At 34.2% G+C, this 18,609-nt stretch overlaps 2 protein-coding genes across 4 annotated transcripts in view; both read left to right on the top strand.

The window, feature by feature from the left end:
• The window catches only part of LOC124366264, a 235,476-nt gene that overhangs the window by 104,013 nt on the left and 112,854 nt on the right, over window positions 1-18,609 (top strand). The window lies entirely within an intron of this gene.
• LOC124366877 overlaps window positions 1-18,609 on the top strand; it is a 52,562-nt gene that overhangs the window by 15,255 nt on the left and 18,698 nt on the right. Inside the window, exon 2 of the mRNA XM_046823477.1 lies at window positions 16,220-16,466. Coding sequence (XP_046679433.1) covers window positions 16,220-16,466 — 247 coding nt within the window. The remainder of the gene's footprint in view (window positions 1-16,219; window positions 16,467-18,609) is intronic.

Genomic DNA, 18,609 nt, shown 5'->3' with positions numbered 1-18,609 from the left:
CTGGTGGTGCATGTCCAAACATGGATTTTGACTGAGCGTCACTGAAGCCTATCACTCAGTAGGCAACCACAGTGTACTTCTGTCTGCCGGAAGGATGTGAAGCTTTCTTTTGTGTACGATTGTCTGTCTGGCTGTCCGTAGAACATCTCGAGAATAAAATAATAGACTTGAAATTTTGCATGCAATCTCAGCGAAGCTTGTTATTGGTGCTTTTTTTATTGAAGAATATTGGACAATTAATTCGACTGTTTGTGCTACTATTATATATTCCCTGTCACCTAACATCGAGGCTTATTTTCCGTACTGCACTAATTCATCAGTGCATCTTAAAAAAAAAAAAATATATATATTTTAAAAGTTGCATTACAGGAGAGTTTCAGTTTTAATCTGTAGTTTGTTCAATTAAAGCTGCTGTCTATAAACTCACTGGTTCAGTTCTTGGACACGCAGGTTATTTAATATTTCACATGTACAGTAATAAAAATTTGTTTTAGTTTTTTATTTTAATTCTTGTACTGCCTATCATCAATTTTACTTTATTTATGACATTCGTTCTAGGTATAGTTTGTGGATTCGTATGCTGAGACACTTTCCGTGCCTAATGGTGGTATTGAAACACTTTAAGCTTTATTAAATACAGTATATAATTCGTTATAAAGTCAGACAGAGTGCTTTTTCAAACCTATTATTGTTAATGATAGGTTTGGAGTAGGACTCAAGTTTCCTGTTGCTTTAAGACCACTGTTATGTTTGATGTAGTCTTAATTTTATTATTCCCTTTTGTATGCTCAGATGGTAAACATGTGATGTTCCATGTCTCTATAAAACATAGTGAATGAATTTCCAGTCTATATATCTAGGTTAAAGAGTTGACAAGAAACTAAAAAGGAATTTCAAGTATAAAATATACCTGCAAGCCTGAATAACTTAAAATAACCACAGTTCACAACTTCAAAAAGGGAAAGCGTTAATTAATTGCGTGAGATTTCGAACATCTACACATATTCCTGGCAATTGGGTGTTCTTTCCTGTGTTAACGTTAGAGTTTCCAGATAAATTACCAATTTAGTAAAAATCATCAGGATGAAATGTTCCTAGTTAAATCCAAAACAAATATTCCAACAGTGGCTACGTAATATTTATAATTTATGTTTCAACTCTCAGGGCTTATTGTTGATGTTACAAGTTATATTGTAGTTTTAACCGATAACGAATATGTACGTCATTATCATTACACTACGAGGCTGATTAGACCACCGTCAATATTTTCGTTACATTAATACAAACGGCAGCGTTGGAACAGCAATACAAATCTATGTAGTTGTGTACATTTGGGTCACTAAAACGCATAAATTCGCCGGAGCACGAATAAACAAATGATTGGTTGATAAACAGCGCACAGCTTAAATGGTACAACAAAACTGTTTGGCGATTGGTAACAGTGGTGCAGCGGCATGGAATAAATTAACCGTACTTCGTAGCCACTTATTAACTTGGACAAATAAACTTTGCTGTTGTGGTAATCCCCTCTGTTGTGCGACCGACGTGGATAACAATGTCGACTGTTTAAAATTCAAAATGATCAATTCTGTTCCAGAAGATGAGATCAAAGAACCAAGCGTAGATATGAAGTTTTCAACTTGGATTTTATTAGTACTATGTAGTCAAAGTCCATCTGAAGAGATGCAAAATAGTCGGCGACAGAGAAGCTCCAAACTTATAATAATAATAACAACATATATAAGAAATAAAATATAAAGGATATGCTGTAATAATTACAGCATTACATTAATTATTAATAGAGGCAAGTCAGCCTAGTGACGAGAATGCTCACATTACTAAATAAAATACATCGTCACCGACATTAACGGGAATTAATTTTTGCTGACTAGCCGCGGTCCGGTTGGACAACTATATAAAAGTTGTGGAATGTTAGATGTAATGGAAAATCAAAACTATTAAAATAAACATAGATGACTATGTTTATTTTAATATTAATGTAAAGAAAGTTTGTTTTCTTTACACTGACATTCATTTTGTGGGACATAAACCGGAAACGGGCTAGATTTAAGTCGTTAACCATTTGGGCCTATACTTCATCAATTTCCTTGCTAGAATTAGCAAAGACATCTGCAAATTCACTAACTTGGCCTCTCAATGGCAATTTTAGCAAGCCATTAATAAAAATTAAAAACAAAATTGTCGATAAGATAGATCCTTGGGGTACCCCGATACTCACAATTAGAGGAGAACTCAGCAAACCTTAAGGGGGTCCAATCGATTTTGGATTGAGTAGTCCTTTGAATGTTATAGTCACAATCCTTCAAGATACTCTTGCTGAAAAAGAATAAATAATGTTTTGGGGCATCGCATGAAGAATTGCAGACAATTGAAGAAGTCGATCTAGACCATTTTATAATCAGGCCCAATGGAAAACAGTTGAAGATGAAGGATGTGATTTTATTATCCTTTTGCTACCTATCAAGGCAGTCAGAACATAAAATATCTTTTGTGTCTTTTAGGTTTTGATTTATTATAAATTTAGGATAACAGCTGATTACAATTCTATATATCACGTGTTATTTAAAATAACATTTAATGGTAAAATAATATTTTTGAAAAACATGTTATGAACAATGCTTACGTCGTATTAGTGTTATATTTACTAATACACAATTAGTCGTTACGTATTGTAATTTACATTTTTTATGTTGGCTATAACCTTTTAAAATTATAAAACATTAATAAAACAGCTGTTTTAATTATAGATTGAATTGTTTATGTTTGCAACAATGTTATTTAGGCATGACTTTCAAAGACATTTGTAGCCTTAAAAGCCCTGAAATCAGGTGCTTGTGAAGCTGTAATTTCTTAAAACTAAGGATATTTTATAAAATTAAAAGTTATGAGGAGTATGAGGCTTCAAGATGTACTTTTCATAGTAGAAGTTATGAGACGGTTATGCCGAATCCAAACGAAACGAAAAAAGCGGCATGTAATTTGGAGAAGACACAATGACAGGTCTGACCTGTTGCCAAAAAGAAATCAGAGGACTTGTATGAAGAGAAGGATGATGTATGAGGACAGCTGTTCAAACAGAACTGGGTACTACTAACTTTACTTACTAAGAATACTACACTTTCTTTTCCCTCATTTCCTGAAAAGTGAGTTTTATAAAACTCACTGTCTATTCTTTTGAGAAACTTTTTAAGATATAAAATTGTAATTTTTACACTAGTTACGTATAACTTAAGTTAGTTAGTAAAAGGAACTAGAACAAAGTTATTTTATAAAAATAAAAAATTCTAACTATTTCGTAATATTAATAAATATTTTATTTTTGAGTAAAACTAAAACATTACTGTGCAAGGAATTATATATCAAATCAATATTTAAATACAAACATGCTCTGCTATCTCAAATGGTAGGAGAAAATATCTTGCATCAAGTTAATATTGATTGTATACGGGTGCATCAAGTTAACAGTGAGTGTATAGTATATAATATGGCGTTTGGAAGTCTTCAAACCCTTTGAGGGCGATCCTGCTGATTCCTAGAATGTGTAACTTTCTTATCTGAATCCTGTGTTCTACAAGATCAAAAGCTATCTACAAACATTCCTTTCGTTTCTTTTGTCTTTGTTTAGGCTGTTATGATTTTTGTTATGTAATAGTAAGTAGCGCATCCTCTGTGTATTTGCCACGTCTAAACCCAAATTGAAAAGGGCTGAGAAAATGTGTCTCATCAAAATAATTAACTTGCTGGGTTCCCAGAAAATCTTGTAATTAATTTGGAAAAATTAATAAACTGATAAAAAGCTTATGGGTCTTAAATTGTCCAAATTTTAGACAACATCCCCTCATTTTTTTGTAAATAACACTCACTGTACTTAATTGTAACTTGTTAGGACGAACACCACAAGAGTTAAATTAATCATTTGTGTAAAATATTCGATATAAAAACAGCAATTTGTTTTTGATTTAATTAATAGTTGAGCAGAAACTTATCAAAACCACACGATCTTTGAAGCTGTGTGAAGCTGGCGGCACCCATTAACCAAAATACACCAAAAACTAGTAGAATCGTTTGTTTAGCGTTTGTTTAGGTATGTTTACTATTTTTAGCGTTTGTTTTGGCATTAATGTGCCAAATATGCAAAAAAAAACAAAGTGGGTGCCGCTGGTGTGAAGCTAGTGAATATTTCATAGTAATTACTATGCACTTTACGATTTTCATTATAAAGAATACAACTAAAAAAATGAATCATATTATATTGTACATACATTAGAGAAATGAATCCATACATTAATGGAATATTGATGATATGAAGTTTAAACATATAATTGTAGGGAAAAATGATCCCACTGTAATATATTATCAATCATACTTGTTTTATTATCCAATTTTAGTTAAAAGGACAATAGTAATGAAACGTGTTCAAAATTACCGCTTTATTGTTTAATTGTAAATTTTTATTGAAAATCTTCTGCACTTACTATGATACATGATACCAATTTTAAGAAATAAATCTAATATAGTAAAAACGATAACATTTTTTACCTTATATAGCGTAAAAAACTATTTCTTAAAATATAAAAAATTATAGGAACATTTTATCTTTGTAGTTATAAAAATTCTCAATATATTGGATTAATCTGGTAAAATAATTCATAGCTATTACTTAATCTTCTTGAAATACACAAAGATTAAAATAAGCCTATACATTCTTTGTTTAAAATTTGTCGACGAAAGATTTGAAAGGATAACAGGATTTCTATGATTTTACCTAGTCATTTGTCTAGAGACTAATTTAAACTTAATGTTTTATAGAATGTATGTGTATAAAATTGCATTATGCCGTGATTTTGTACAATGTGGATAGTAACCATTTTTTAACTTTCTATTGGCTGAGAGACCTTTATTGATAGAGAGCTAATCCGAGTAATGTATTGTAACTTATCCGTGTGTATTATCTTAATACAAATTTTAGTTTGAATTGGCTAGAAATTACGATATTTCACAACTATTTCCTACATATTATTCAACACTGCACCGTTTTAATTCAATTATTTACCAATACAGACATAATATTACAGTTTTTCAATACACATTAAAACGACGTAATAATTAACAAGTGTTAATACACCTACACTTTTCGACAAATCTTACGCTTTGAAGATGACGGCCATTGACAATTTGGGAAAAGAATGGTTATATATAAGAATGGTTATACATTGCTTTGCCAAACTTGAAGTTTTTGTTTACAAATGTTACATTTGTACGTTCAACCTCATAAAAGTAGTATAAGTTAAAACAAGATAAGTGATACATAAATAAATTTCAGAATTTTATCAGGGCAGCAATACCGATTACTTGACGAATTGAGTATAAAAATATTTATTATGAATTTTAAAAGAACGAATGCAAAAAGAGTGCGCTACTACTTTAGAAACTGCCGTGTCTAGGGTTCAGGAAGATCGAGGTAGAGAGAGATAAACATGTGGCACAGATAACTAATTCCTGGTACTTGGGCCAGCTTATCGCAGAAAACAGATATGAATGCAATCTAACGGTAAGAATTTGCCATAAGGATGCTAGCCTAAGCTTCAGAGATTCTCCAGTATTAAATAAAATATGATTTCTTTATTTTTATCATTTATAAAGTACGGCAACATGAGTTATTTCAAAGACACACAAAAAAGCAAAGTACCCATTCAAATTATAATTATGTTTTTGGAAACAGAATAAACACACAATTTTACCAGTTAAACATCAAATCGTTTTGAGATAATAATCCTATTACACTGAACAAACGATGTTTGAAAATTAAATTACACGAACACACAATTATAGATATGGCCTACCGAAACAAAAAAACAGTATAGTAAAAACTGAATAATAATTAAACAGAGTCCACCTTAGAGAGTAACCATAAAACACGTCTGTTTTTGAGGCAGTTGTAGAGTCTTCTGTATTCCGACGGCCTAAGAGAACTTCAACTAAGCACATCGATATAGTCACAACCATTTAGCTTAGACTACCCGTTTTATACCAATAGCTCAGGGACGAATTTCTCACTATGCCAATGTGTAGTGCCAGTGTTATGGGCGGCACACCTCAAGGGCGGCACCCACTATGTTTTTGCATATTTCGCACATTAATGCCAAACAAACGCTGAAAATAGCTAAATAAACCTAATCAAACGATTCCACTAGTTTTTGGCGTATTTGGTTAATGGGTGCCGCTGGTGTGAAGCTAGTGGCACCCACTGTTTTTTTTTTTGCGTATTTCGCACATTAATGCCAAACAAACGATAAAATTAGCTAAACAAACCTAAACAAACGATTCCACTAGTTATTGGCGTATTTGGTTAATGGGTGCTGCTGGTGTGAAGCTAGTGGCACCCCTTTTTTTGCATATTTCGCACATTAACGCCAAACGAACTCTAAAAATAGCTAAAAAAAAAACTTAAACAAACGCTAAACAAACGATTCCACTAGCCCTTTTTTACTAAAATTCGATATTAAAACAAGTATGATTGATAACATAATACAGTAGGATTATTTACCCTACAATTATATGTTAAAACTTTATATCATCAATATTCCATTAATGTATGGATTCATTTGTATAATTTATTGTGGTACAGTATGATATGATTCAATATTTTGTTCCTTAGTTGTATTCTTTATAATTAAAATCGTACTGTGTGTAGTAATATTATGAAAATAATATTTACTAGCTTCATACCAGCGGCACCCACCTTGTTTTTTTTTTGCATATTTCGCACATTAATGCCAAACAAACGCTAAACACACTGTTCCACTAGTTTTTTTGCGTATTTTGGTTAATGGGTGCCGCTAGCTTCACACAGCTGATCTTTGATGAGTGTCGGATGCTGTGTACCTGTGGCAGCGAGTCAATGTTTAGTAGGTGATTGTTGCGTTACAAGCCACTCTGGCCTTTGTACTGCACAGAGATAAGATAGTGGTTTATATCTTCTGCAATTTGCACGGGTCTTAGATTTTCTACGTTATCTAACTCGACCTGCTCCAGATCCAGGTTACTACTTACTTCCTTAGATCCAGTTATATTGTTTATTACTCTCCCTTGTTCAGCAGCAAACTCACAATTCCAGTATGTTTTCTAAATGGACTGAAAAAACCAGTCTTATCTTCGAGAAGCAGACTTTTAAATTTTGCAATTAAAATTTAAATCCTGTACTTTTCCAAATTAACTGTAGTCAATATTACTATACATTGTATATGTTTATATACATTTACGTAATGTAAACACGTGAAAAAGTAATTTTAAATAAATAATAACAAGTATAAACATCTACGTACTTCTACTTGCAAATTAATACCTCGCGAAGGATGAAATATACACTAATAATTACTCAAATACAATTCTGATTTCACTCAGTCTTATTTCACATACCTTACGGAACTCAAAGATAATATTTGTGATGTTTCTTGTGAAATGGTCAACAATTCCGAATTGCTTAAAAACTTTCGTGTCGTTCTAGATGAAATAATTCTTAACCCTCCAACTGTTGTTCATCAAAATTTTGATAAACAAACATTCCCTTGCATAATCACTCATTACAGTATATTCCGGCAACGTATCGATTCGATTCATGTACCATTGGATTCGGGATAAAAAAGCCTAAGGAATACTATAGTTTTAAATATGCAATATAACATGTATTGAAGTAAAACTGTATTAGTAAAACTTTTATTAGCAAACTCTTACATATACACCCTATTTTCACAATTTATGCGCATCGCTGCTTTTTGTTATATAGTGTTATTATAGTTTAATAAATTTGTATAATGCTTATGTGTTTCTGAAACTAGAATAAATTTGACACAAAATGGTAATCTCACTTTTGTAGTTTTTCTTACTATAACTTGGTTTGCTAGGTATGGTCCCCCCAAATTAAAAAAAAAGAAAATGTAAATTTTGAATTTCATGTAAAAAAAATTTAGTAAACATTTTTTTTAAGGCCAAATTTAAATACTAATATTATTATATGTTTAATTCTGAACACAAATATATATACTTCTATATATATTACTTTTAATTTATATTTTTAATAAATTTTTAAAAAAAACCCTTGCACGAGGCTCGAAAACATGCCGCCACTACAGGAAAAAATGACCGCCAGTTGGAGGGTTAAGAATAATAAAATGCACGTCATACTGGTGAAAAATTCGGCTAATTGCTTTGGATATTAAACCTTTTGTTGTAAAGGTAAAAGCCACACCAATATGGATGGCCACTTCAGGTTGGCCTGTACCTTGCGATTGAACCGACGCTGGATATGGAACTGATGTCACTCACACCTGAGCAACCCTATGGATGTCCAGGAGTGTCACAACACTAACTGCAAATGTGAAGATATGTTAGTATAAGGCTGCAAGGGTTGATCAATAAGGCTAGTTTACTGTGGAGAATGACTTTTGGAGTAGGTGGAGGTCCCTTAGTGTAAAGGCTATTAGCTTAAACACGATGAAGTACCTTCCCCTACTCGCTTTGACTGGAAGAGCCTGGAGCAGAGATAGTGTCCTCTTCTTCCGAGGAGAAAAAGATTACTCTTCATTTGAACTTGACAGGAGGCGACCCCTACCATCAACCTTATCTATACTGAAAATCATTCAAGCGCTAAGGTCCTTTTATAAGTAGGTGCAACGAGAGGTTCCTCAGCCTATTATCCAACAATCGCATTAATTTTGAACAGCTGTTCCAACAGAAGGAACACAAGGATCTACTTTAATTATTATTAAGTGTTCCCGAAATGCTGATGTTCTAAAGTGAAATCCCTTTTTTGAAAAACGCTTTTTCAGTTCTGTGGTACGCTGGTCTGTTATATCGCTTGTCCTTAGTGGGAAATTAAGGATTGCAGGATTTAATGATGATGACAAATTAATATATAATTTAATCACTCAAAATAAAACACTAATTAGTTAAGAGTTATTTTATTTAACAGTTATAGATAAAGTTTTTATTAATTTCTGAATAATGATTAGTTACAATCGTTAATTACTGTTAAATATAGTTTTCCTCCAATAATTCTTTGTTTTATATGCCACTACGAGAACCCAATAATGAAGTTTCACTTCATACACATAGTTTTTCGAAAGAAGTGTGTACAATGCAATTACGTAGCGCTTTTGAATAGAGATTGCTTTTTGGATCCAGAGAGAAAGTATAATGAAGATAATAACAGTAATTGCAATTGGTATATTTTTGCGGAGCGTACGTAATTATGAATTCTTTTGTGGAAGGGTAGCTGATTCACTCGCGCCTGATTCATTATTCAAACAGATTTTTCTGCATTAAAATGCTTTTCACAGTTTCTTCTGAAATAATCCCTCTAATTTGTTTCTCTCGTGCTGGATATTTTTTCAGGGAGAGGGAATATATTATTTTACACATTTATTAATTTACTAGCTGTTTCCCGCGGCTTTGCACGCTTTTCGTAAGCTTTGCCCGTGTATGTGAACTTCTGGTTTAATTGAATTATATTTACAACGCCGATGTAGAGTTTGTCTTGTTGCCACGATCAAGAAAATATGTTTATGTTTATAGCCATTGTTCACGTACATATACTTTATTATACAGTGGTCTAACACTCAAACTTTAAGTTCAATCAGAAATGTATCTTAAAGACAAATATACATAATAACTTAGCGCCTTCAAATAGTGTTTGGCTATGTAATATACGTAACTGTCTCGTAATTGCAGTTTATAGTGTGCAGGCGCTTTGAAACCTTTTATCTTTTGCAGCCCCGCTTGGTGGTGAGTTACATCAATGGGCATAGCTTATAAACCTTCTCCGTGGAAAAATACGTATACATACAAATTTTCATAATGGTCTGTCTAATTTTTTGCGATTCCATAAAGGACAAACACACAAACATTCATTTATATATATTAGTAATATTTCAGTAAAATTGCGGCGTGTTTAAAGCTCTAGATTGACAAATTTGTTGTTGTAGGTGTAATTTAAATAAATATTAATAAAGTTTTTTACGTACAGCAAAGAAAACTTACTAGATTTCCAGTATATAAACAGTACCAAACAAAAGTTGATCTAAAATGTCAAATGTTTTTGAATTTTATATGAAAATATAGTCTAATTTTAGAAATCTTAGTTAGCCTACAGTATTATACTATAAGAAATTTATACAAGAAAGTTAAAAAAAATAGCAACTTCGTACAGTAATGCAAGTGTAAATAATATATACATATAATATGAAAATAACTCACATCTGCCTGAATAGTACTGCTACTATGAGACTGCAGACAATACAGCTACCGTGGTACTTATGTACCAGTAGGATAATGTGGATTAAATGGCTAAAGGAGTGTTTCTGAATCGTCATTTATGTTGTAAAATTAAAGTATCACCCAAGAGATAATTGTGCATTGTAAAAATTCAATAAAATATTGTTTGGCTAGGATATTGGGAAGTTTCTTATTTTATAAGAGTTCATCTTTCGTCTCACAAATACAACAATGTATGCCCCCTACACACCCCAACCTCTCCTTGCGCTGTCAAGTGGAAGGACAACTCTGATGTCTAAGGATTTGTGACAGCAGGAACTGACTGCTAGGTGAGGGGTGTGTTGTAGGAGAGAGGGGGAGGGAGTAATATTGTGATTGTTTATTTCTCTGCCCGAGTTTTGAGAAAATGTGGATTTATTTACCGCATAATGTAGTAGCTATTATAAATGTTTTACTCCCTGTTTTACTGTCTGGCGCTAATGTAACTATTGCAATTACAGTCGGTTTTAAGTGTAATAACTTGCTATTTTTGAAATAATCAAGTTTTTCTTTATTTCGCAGGCGAATTTATTCGCAGGACATTTCTCGAGCTGTACAGAAAATCAGATATGTTGCGGAATGCATTTTAAAGCTTGAGTGCCAAGGAGGGTGGAGAAAATACCAGATATGAAAGAAATTACCTTGACTCCACCCCATTGGCGTCAACTGATGAAGAAATCTCCATAAGGAACGATTTGTGAATGAACAGCCTGAATTTTAGTCACACGTTTCAAGTAAACTTTACATCACTTTAGTGGTTTTATTAATAATCTGTCTTAAATAGACCAGCTGGTGTAAACAAAACACAAAGTACAAGTGCGTTTTTTTTCAATCTCCGATCTCACGCCATGACTGCAAGAACGTGATAGGTCCGCGGTGTGCGCAGTAGTCAATTGCGCATCTTCCCCGCTACATTTGTCACTGTCGAGTTCAAGTAGTCAGTCTGTGTTGAGCTGCAGTCGCATGAACATGACCATCTCTATTGATTCTCCCGCCAAATGTGAATTGAGGAGTTTTATTCGTTTCCTGGAAGCAGAAGTGATTAGTGCAACAGAAATGCGTCGGAGAACGTGATGTATTTAGAGAGTAAACATCATGAGTGACGATATTGTACGTGTAGAGCCAAACATTTTGACTAACTACAAGGACGTAGCGAGCAAGGGGGTACATGGGTACGAACCACCCCCCTAAATTTTCAATGTTTTTAATTACTTTTATAGTTATTAACGATTATTATGATTTAAATCATTCAGTATTACTGATATATAATGCTGAAAGGTCGCTCTTAACCAAGCGGGAAAATCACTCTCTCTGTCCACTACGGGAAAATATCAGTTGTCTGGACCCCCCAATATTTTTTACTGGCTACTTTTTGGACTAACACCCACAGCAATTGCCGAATGGCTTCAGCTTTGACATTTCTTAAATTGATCCTTGAAATTTACATTCGGCCATCTTCTGACGCGATTCACGCACAAAACCGTTAATTATACATTTCAATTATATTTAAAATAATTCCAATCCTGTTCTATACCTCCCGTTTTATACCTAACCGATTCAGGTGTAACTGTAGCTCGAATTATACCTTATAGAGGAAACGACTACAAATTTCACAAAAACTAGATTGTGTTCATACATAACGAATACTGGCCCTTCCTTGCAGGAATTCTAGATGACTTGATATTGAAATACGTACTATTTGTAATACTTCAATTGAAAATGCGTTTTTTACGAATTAATAGGTATTTTTCAATGTTATTTCCCACTTTTTTCTTTAAGGAGAGGCCGATCCCCTTTTAAGCCTTATTCTGTCCGTCCACATGGGCCACTGGCCTGTGCGAGGATCTTATCAAACAGAACAAGGGGGAGAGTCGATACAGTACGAGGTTGATGGTACTGATAAAAAGTGCAACGGTCACAGACAGGATTTAAACCTGCGCTATCTCTAACTCAGACCCAATGTCCAACGTCTTAGACTGCTCGGCCATCGGACTCCCCTGCACTATCCTGTTGCCTATTATTAATTAACTTCCCTTTATATTTATCTGACCACAAACTTTATATGATTATTTTGTTAAGGATCACAATATTAATAGGTTTAAATAGCATTTTATTTTTAAATTTACATTTAATAACTAAAAATTAGTTCCACACAATAGTTATGTATTGTAGTTTTATAAAACTGATATAACGTATTTTTAATTATTCATAATGTTTAGCCATGAGACAAATACGACATTGTTAATCAAAAGATACAACATTAAAAACCATTGGAAATAGAAGGATCACGTTTAGTAAAATATTCACTATCAGTCTATCTGTATAGAAGATAAAAACTCATATTTAAATTGAAAACACTGAGTCTTGCGATAAGAACAATGAATGGCCCAGAGACATTTTCTGACTCGTTATGTATGTCAACTATATTTAAGACTAGTTTCCACTGTTATCTAGTGCAACATGGAACTGCGATAAGAAGCGGGGCGGAAGCTAGGTCGCGTGAACTTTACCATTAGCGTGTTTTGGAGCGCTTGGTTATTTAATCATGGAACATTTCACGCTGACTGTATGACAGCGCGTTGTTCATCAGATCTACAATTGAGTAGCGCTTTCATCTCCCTTTACCTCACTCTGCATCAGTTACAGTCTAACTGTTATCGCACTGACCTAGTTTCCATTGTTATCTAGTCAAAAATAAACTGCGATAAGAAGCGGGGCGGAAGTGAGTTTCCATGAATAACTTTGTCCCTGGGGAGGTCGTCAAGCTTCTGTTTGTTCAACTGGAAGTAAACCTTCATTTTTTATCGATTTTGTTGAGGTTGTGACGGGAAGGTCGGTTGCCATTCCTCCAATAAATTCCCGCCAAGGCCACGGAAATATGTCTTCCGCAATAGAGGAGACTGTTATAAAGGACGACCATTTTCAAACACTAAATATTTTTATTTTATGTGACTAAACATCTTTTACAGACCAAACACTATTAAGATCGTTGTCCAGGTTTCTATTTCGATCACTTGAATAAAGAGTGTTTGAACATCGTGTCAAATGTTGCCTTAGAAGCAACCGAGTTTTCTACTCATCTGGTTCGGAAGGGTTGATTCAATGTGAATGTTGAGTTTAGCTCCAGTTCATCTTCCTCTTAGTGTAGCGTCTGGATGTGATGTTGCCACAGACTTGACTTGATCGATGAAGAGACCCTAACAAATTCGGCGAAGCTCAAAATGAACTCTTTACATTGTTTCATCAGAGACACCTAGACTACAAAATAAAGTGTTATAAAGGTATTTTTATTGCCTCATAAGGTGCACAATTCAATGTACGATGATTCAGACACGATTTCTAAGCGTTGTGGAGCAACCGGGTTTTCTACACATACGGTGAAACATAACGTAACATAATGGTGAGTATGTAAAACTCGGTTGCTCTACCGTGCTTAGAGAACGTGTCTAAAACATTGAAAGTGTTTGATATTTCGAGATGTGTTCTCAAAGCTGTGATAGGTTATACGTTTTTCTTCACATGGACCATAGACATAACATAGCTATGGTGGGAAGGATTGATTCAATTTGAATGTTGAGTTTACCTTGCTCTTAGTGCAGCATCTGGAATTTGATGCTGTCACAGACTTAACTCTTGGAATCTCGAGTTCACATCTGTCTGAAGAGTTCCAAGAAATTCGGTGACAAAAATTCATTGTTTACATCACAAACACTTAGACTACAAAATCAAGTGTAATCTAGATTGAAGATGTGTTCTCATTTTCTCTTCTATTGTGCACCTGATGAGATAATGATGAACGCCTGTGTTCAGATTCCAGGCACTGCACTAAGAGGAAGGTGAACTGGACAAAAAAGTCAACATCCACTTTGCCTTAGACGTTACACGGTTTCTACCATCACTGGAATGTTTTCAGTGTACAAAAGTGGCGTAGAATCTTTTTATCACCATCCCACCAACCTGCATGACCATAACATAGAGGAACAATATCTGTTCACTGCACACAAAATCGATGCAGAGTGCCCAGACAAACACTGACGAAGGCAGATGTATAATTAATGTCTGTCGGTGCACTGTAATGCATACAGCCGTGGATAAGAGGTGACAGTAATTGCAAAAGCTTATTAATTCCTGTCTAATCCAGCAGAACCAATTATTCCGGGGCTGAATCGAGATGAACATGATTGGTTTGGCACACGATGTGGAGGGGTTGACGAACTATAGCGATGTTTGGGAAATGTGGGATAATTTGATTTCCTACCACGGTATTGGTACTAGTGATGGTTATTGCATTAGCGAGAGCTACACAAAGGGGCTTGTGTAATAAACGATTGTTTGATGTATTAATAGAAATTTACGCAACAAGTTATATAATGATAGTACAGCGTAAAGAGGAGAGTTATGTAGAGAGTCAACGAAAAGGACTATTAAGTATAGGGATATAAATAAGGAAAATATAAGAGAAGCTCTGGTCCCCACAATGTATACAAAATGGAGACTAATTTATTCACTGACTCCTACAACCAGAATATATGAAAAGCGGTAAAATGAGGACAGGCCGTTCAGCTCTAGTGGTCTTCTTTTACCTGATGATGTTCATATTCCTGGCGCCAGCAGGAGGGTGCAAGGTGCTGCTTCCGGAAAAATTGTATTGCAATGAGCGAAATCAGAAAAAAAAACATTTGTAATACGTATTGTTGTTTAACGAATTATTATAGATGCGGTCTATTCAATACACAGTTGTATTTGGTTCAAGTACGGATTTGGGCGCGCGGCCGAGGCTGTACTAACCATTCACGAAACATTGACCTCATCTACACTCTAGCATTCTGCGAAAGAACCGAGCTATCGGAACATATTTTATTTGAATATAACCAAAAGAAAAGTGGATAAATCAGTAAATATTCCAGTTCTTGTCTCTTGGGTCATGAGAAATACGAAGGATGGGTTGAAAAGGAAAGCTCAATGTTTTTGGAAAAGACACCCCTCTCCCCCGCCTGACCATCAGGCGGCCAGACGACCGCGCTCGCAGATCCCTTGGCCTAACTGTACTTCAATCTACTTCTCGTTTGTTGTTATAATTTCTTGGTTGTAAGATCAATAAACATGACTTTTCTTTCACTCTCTTCTTGTGAACACAAGAATGCAAAAGCAGTATAAAGGTACTAAGATTTAAGCATTAGAATAAGGTTAAATGTCAATTGAGACGTGTTTCCAACATTTTCCAAGGGAAAACCCAGGATTCCCTTTTTGGAGAGAGTATTATTTATCCACCCAACTAAAATGTATTTATCACTCCATTATAAAAAATTCTAGCGCTACCCACGGTTCATATGGCTGCCTTGTCAATCATAATCATAAAACAACTTTAATGTAAGATCGAACTCTCAAAGAAATCTGGGTATTGAAGTGACTACAACCTCAACCAAATACGACAAGAAGATATCGTGATATTTCGTGATCCAAGGAGTGATTGTGCTTTTCAGACAGAGTCAATATGACAAGTTGCCATGCAAACCGCACTCAATTGCAGTTGTACTACTCACCATCTTATAGTGTCGAAAATGTATAGTATTAAAAATAGTATTAGATTAGACACCCTACATCATCGTTGTCAAAATATTGCCAGTTCTTTAGTCACTGTCCAACCAGAATCGGCTAAAGCCACAGTACCTTGCCAGATACATCACTCTTGTCAAAATATTGCCAGTTCTTGAGTCACTGTCCAACCACAGCTAAAGCACAGCTAAAGCAACATACATCACCCTTGTCAAAATATTGCCAGTTCTTGAGTCACTGTCCAACCAGAATCGGGCTAAAGCCACAGCACCTTGCCAGATACATCACTCTTGTCAAAATATTGCCAGTTCTTGAGTCACTGTCCAACCAGAATCGGCTAAAGCCACAGTACCTTGCCAGATACATCACTCTTGTCAAAATATTGCCAGTTCTTGAGTCACTGTCCAACCAGAATCGGCTAAAGCCACAGCACCTTGCCACATACATCACCCTTGTCAAAATATTGCCAGTTCTTGAGTCACTGTCCAACCAGAATCGGCTAAAGCCACAGCACCTTGCCACATACATCACCCTTGTCAAAATATTGCCAGTTCTTGAGTCACTACCACCGAGAATCGGTTGGTCTTGTCTCATTTTTCTCTTCATGAGACATGAAGCGATGACCTTCATCAGTTAGTTCTGGAGCATATCCTTTTTTTAGCTGTATTTTATACACTACCATACATATAACGCTTAAAAACTAATTTTATGTCGTATAAAATAATCAGCTTAATTGCTGATTCACAATCTGTTTTTATGATAGCTTCATGCAATAAATTGACATATTTATTTTAAATAAATGTGTGCTACTACTAAAGTAGATTTTAATATAACAAATACCAAACAGTCGTAAAAGATATGATTATGTTAATATAAGCGCATGTAGACATATTGTGAACTGTGTACTTGGATCGATGTCCATCACACATGTTACAGAAAGTACTGAGTAATAAATTCTTTAATATGTTACAAAGAGTCATGAGTAATAATAAATTCTGTAATACGTTACAGAGAGTTATGAGTAGTAAATGATTCGACACGTTACAGAGGGTCAAAAGTAATAAATTCTTTAACGTGTTCCAGAGAGTTATGAGTAATACATGTTTTGAAACGTTACAGAGAGTCATGAGTAATAAATTTGTTGACACGTTACAGAGTCATGAGTAATAAATTCTTTAACATGTTACAGAGAGTCATGAGTAACAAATTTGTGGACACGTTACAGAGAGTCATGAGTAATAAATTCTTTAACATGTTACAGAGAGTCATGAGTAATAAATTCTGTGGACACGTGTTACAGAGAGTCAAAAGTGATAAATTCTTTGACACGTGTTACAGAGAGTCATGAGTAATAAATTCTTTAACATGTTACAGAGAGTTATGAGTAACAACATTTTGTGACACGTTACAGAGAGTCATGAGTAATAGCATGTTACAGAGTCATGAGTAATAAATTCTTTAACATGTTACAGAGAGTCATGAGTAATAAATTTGTTGACACGTTACAGAGTCATGAGTAATAAATTCTTTAACATGTTACAGAGAGTCAAAAGTAATAAATTCTTTAACGTGTTACAGAGAGTAATGAGTGATAAATTTGTTGACACGTTACAGAGTCATGAGTAATAAATTCTTTAACATGTTACAGAGAGTCAAAAGTAATAAATTCTTTAACGTGTTACAGAGAGTAATGAGTGATAAATTTGTTGACACGTTACAGAGTCATGAGTAATACATTCTTTAACATGTTACAGAGAGTTATGAGTAATACATGTTTTGACACGTTACAGAGAGTCATGAGTAATAGATTTGGTGACATGTTACAGAGTCATGAGTAATAAATTCTTTAACGTGTTACAGAGAGTCATGAGTAATAAATTTGTTGACACGTTACAGAGTCATGAGTAATAAATTCTTTAACATGTTACAGAGAGTCAAAAGTAATAAATTCTTTAACGTGTTACAGAGAGTAATGAGTGATAAATTTGTTGACACGTTACAGAGTCATGAGTAATAAATTCTTTAACATGTTACAGAGAGTTATGAGTAATACATGTTTTGACACGTTACAGAGAGTCATGAGTAATAGATTTGTTGACATGTTACAGAGTCATGAGTAATACATTCTTTAACATGTTACAGAGAGTTATGAGTAATACATGTTTTGACACGTTACAGAGAGTCATGAGTAATAGATTTGTTGACATGTTACAGAGTCATGAGTAATAAATTCTTTAACATGTTACAGAGAGTTATGAGTAATAAATGTTTTGACACGTTACAGAGAGTCATGAGTAATAGATTTGTTGACATGTTACAGAGTCATGAGTAATAAATTCTTTAACATGTTACAGAGAGTTATGAGTAATACATGTTTTGACACGTTACAGAGAGTCATGAGTAATAGATTTGTTGACATGTTACAGAGTCATGAGTAATAAATTCTTTAACATGTTACAGAGAGTTATGAGTAATACATGTTTTGACACGTTACAGAGAGTCATGAGTAATAGATTTGTTGACATGTTACAGAGTCATGAGTAATAAATTCTTTAACATGTTACAGAGAGTTATGAGTAATACATGTTTGGACACGTTACAGAGAGTCATGAGTAATAGATTTGTTGACATGTTACAGAGTCATGAGTAATAAATTCTTTAACATGTTACAGAGAGTTATGAGTAATACATGTTTTGACACGTTACAGAGAGTCATGAGTA

The sequence above is a fragment of the Homalodisca vitripennis genome, chromosome 7 (assembly GCF_021130785.1).
Source record: "Homalodisca vitripennis isolate AUS2020 chromosome 7, UT_GWSS_2.1, whole genome shotgun sequence".
NCBI classification, from domain to species: Eukaryota; Metazoa; Arthropoda; class Insecta; order Hemiptera; family Cicadellidae; genus Homalodisca; species Homalodisca vitripennis.
This window is presented reverse-complemented; position numbering and strand designations above follow the sequence as displayed.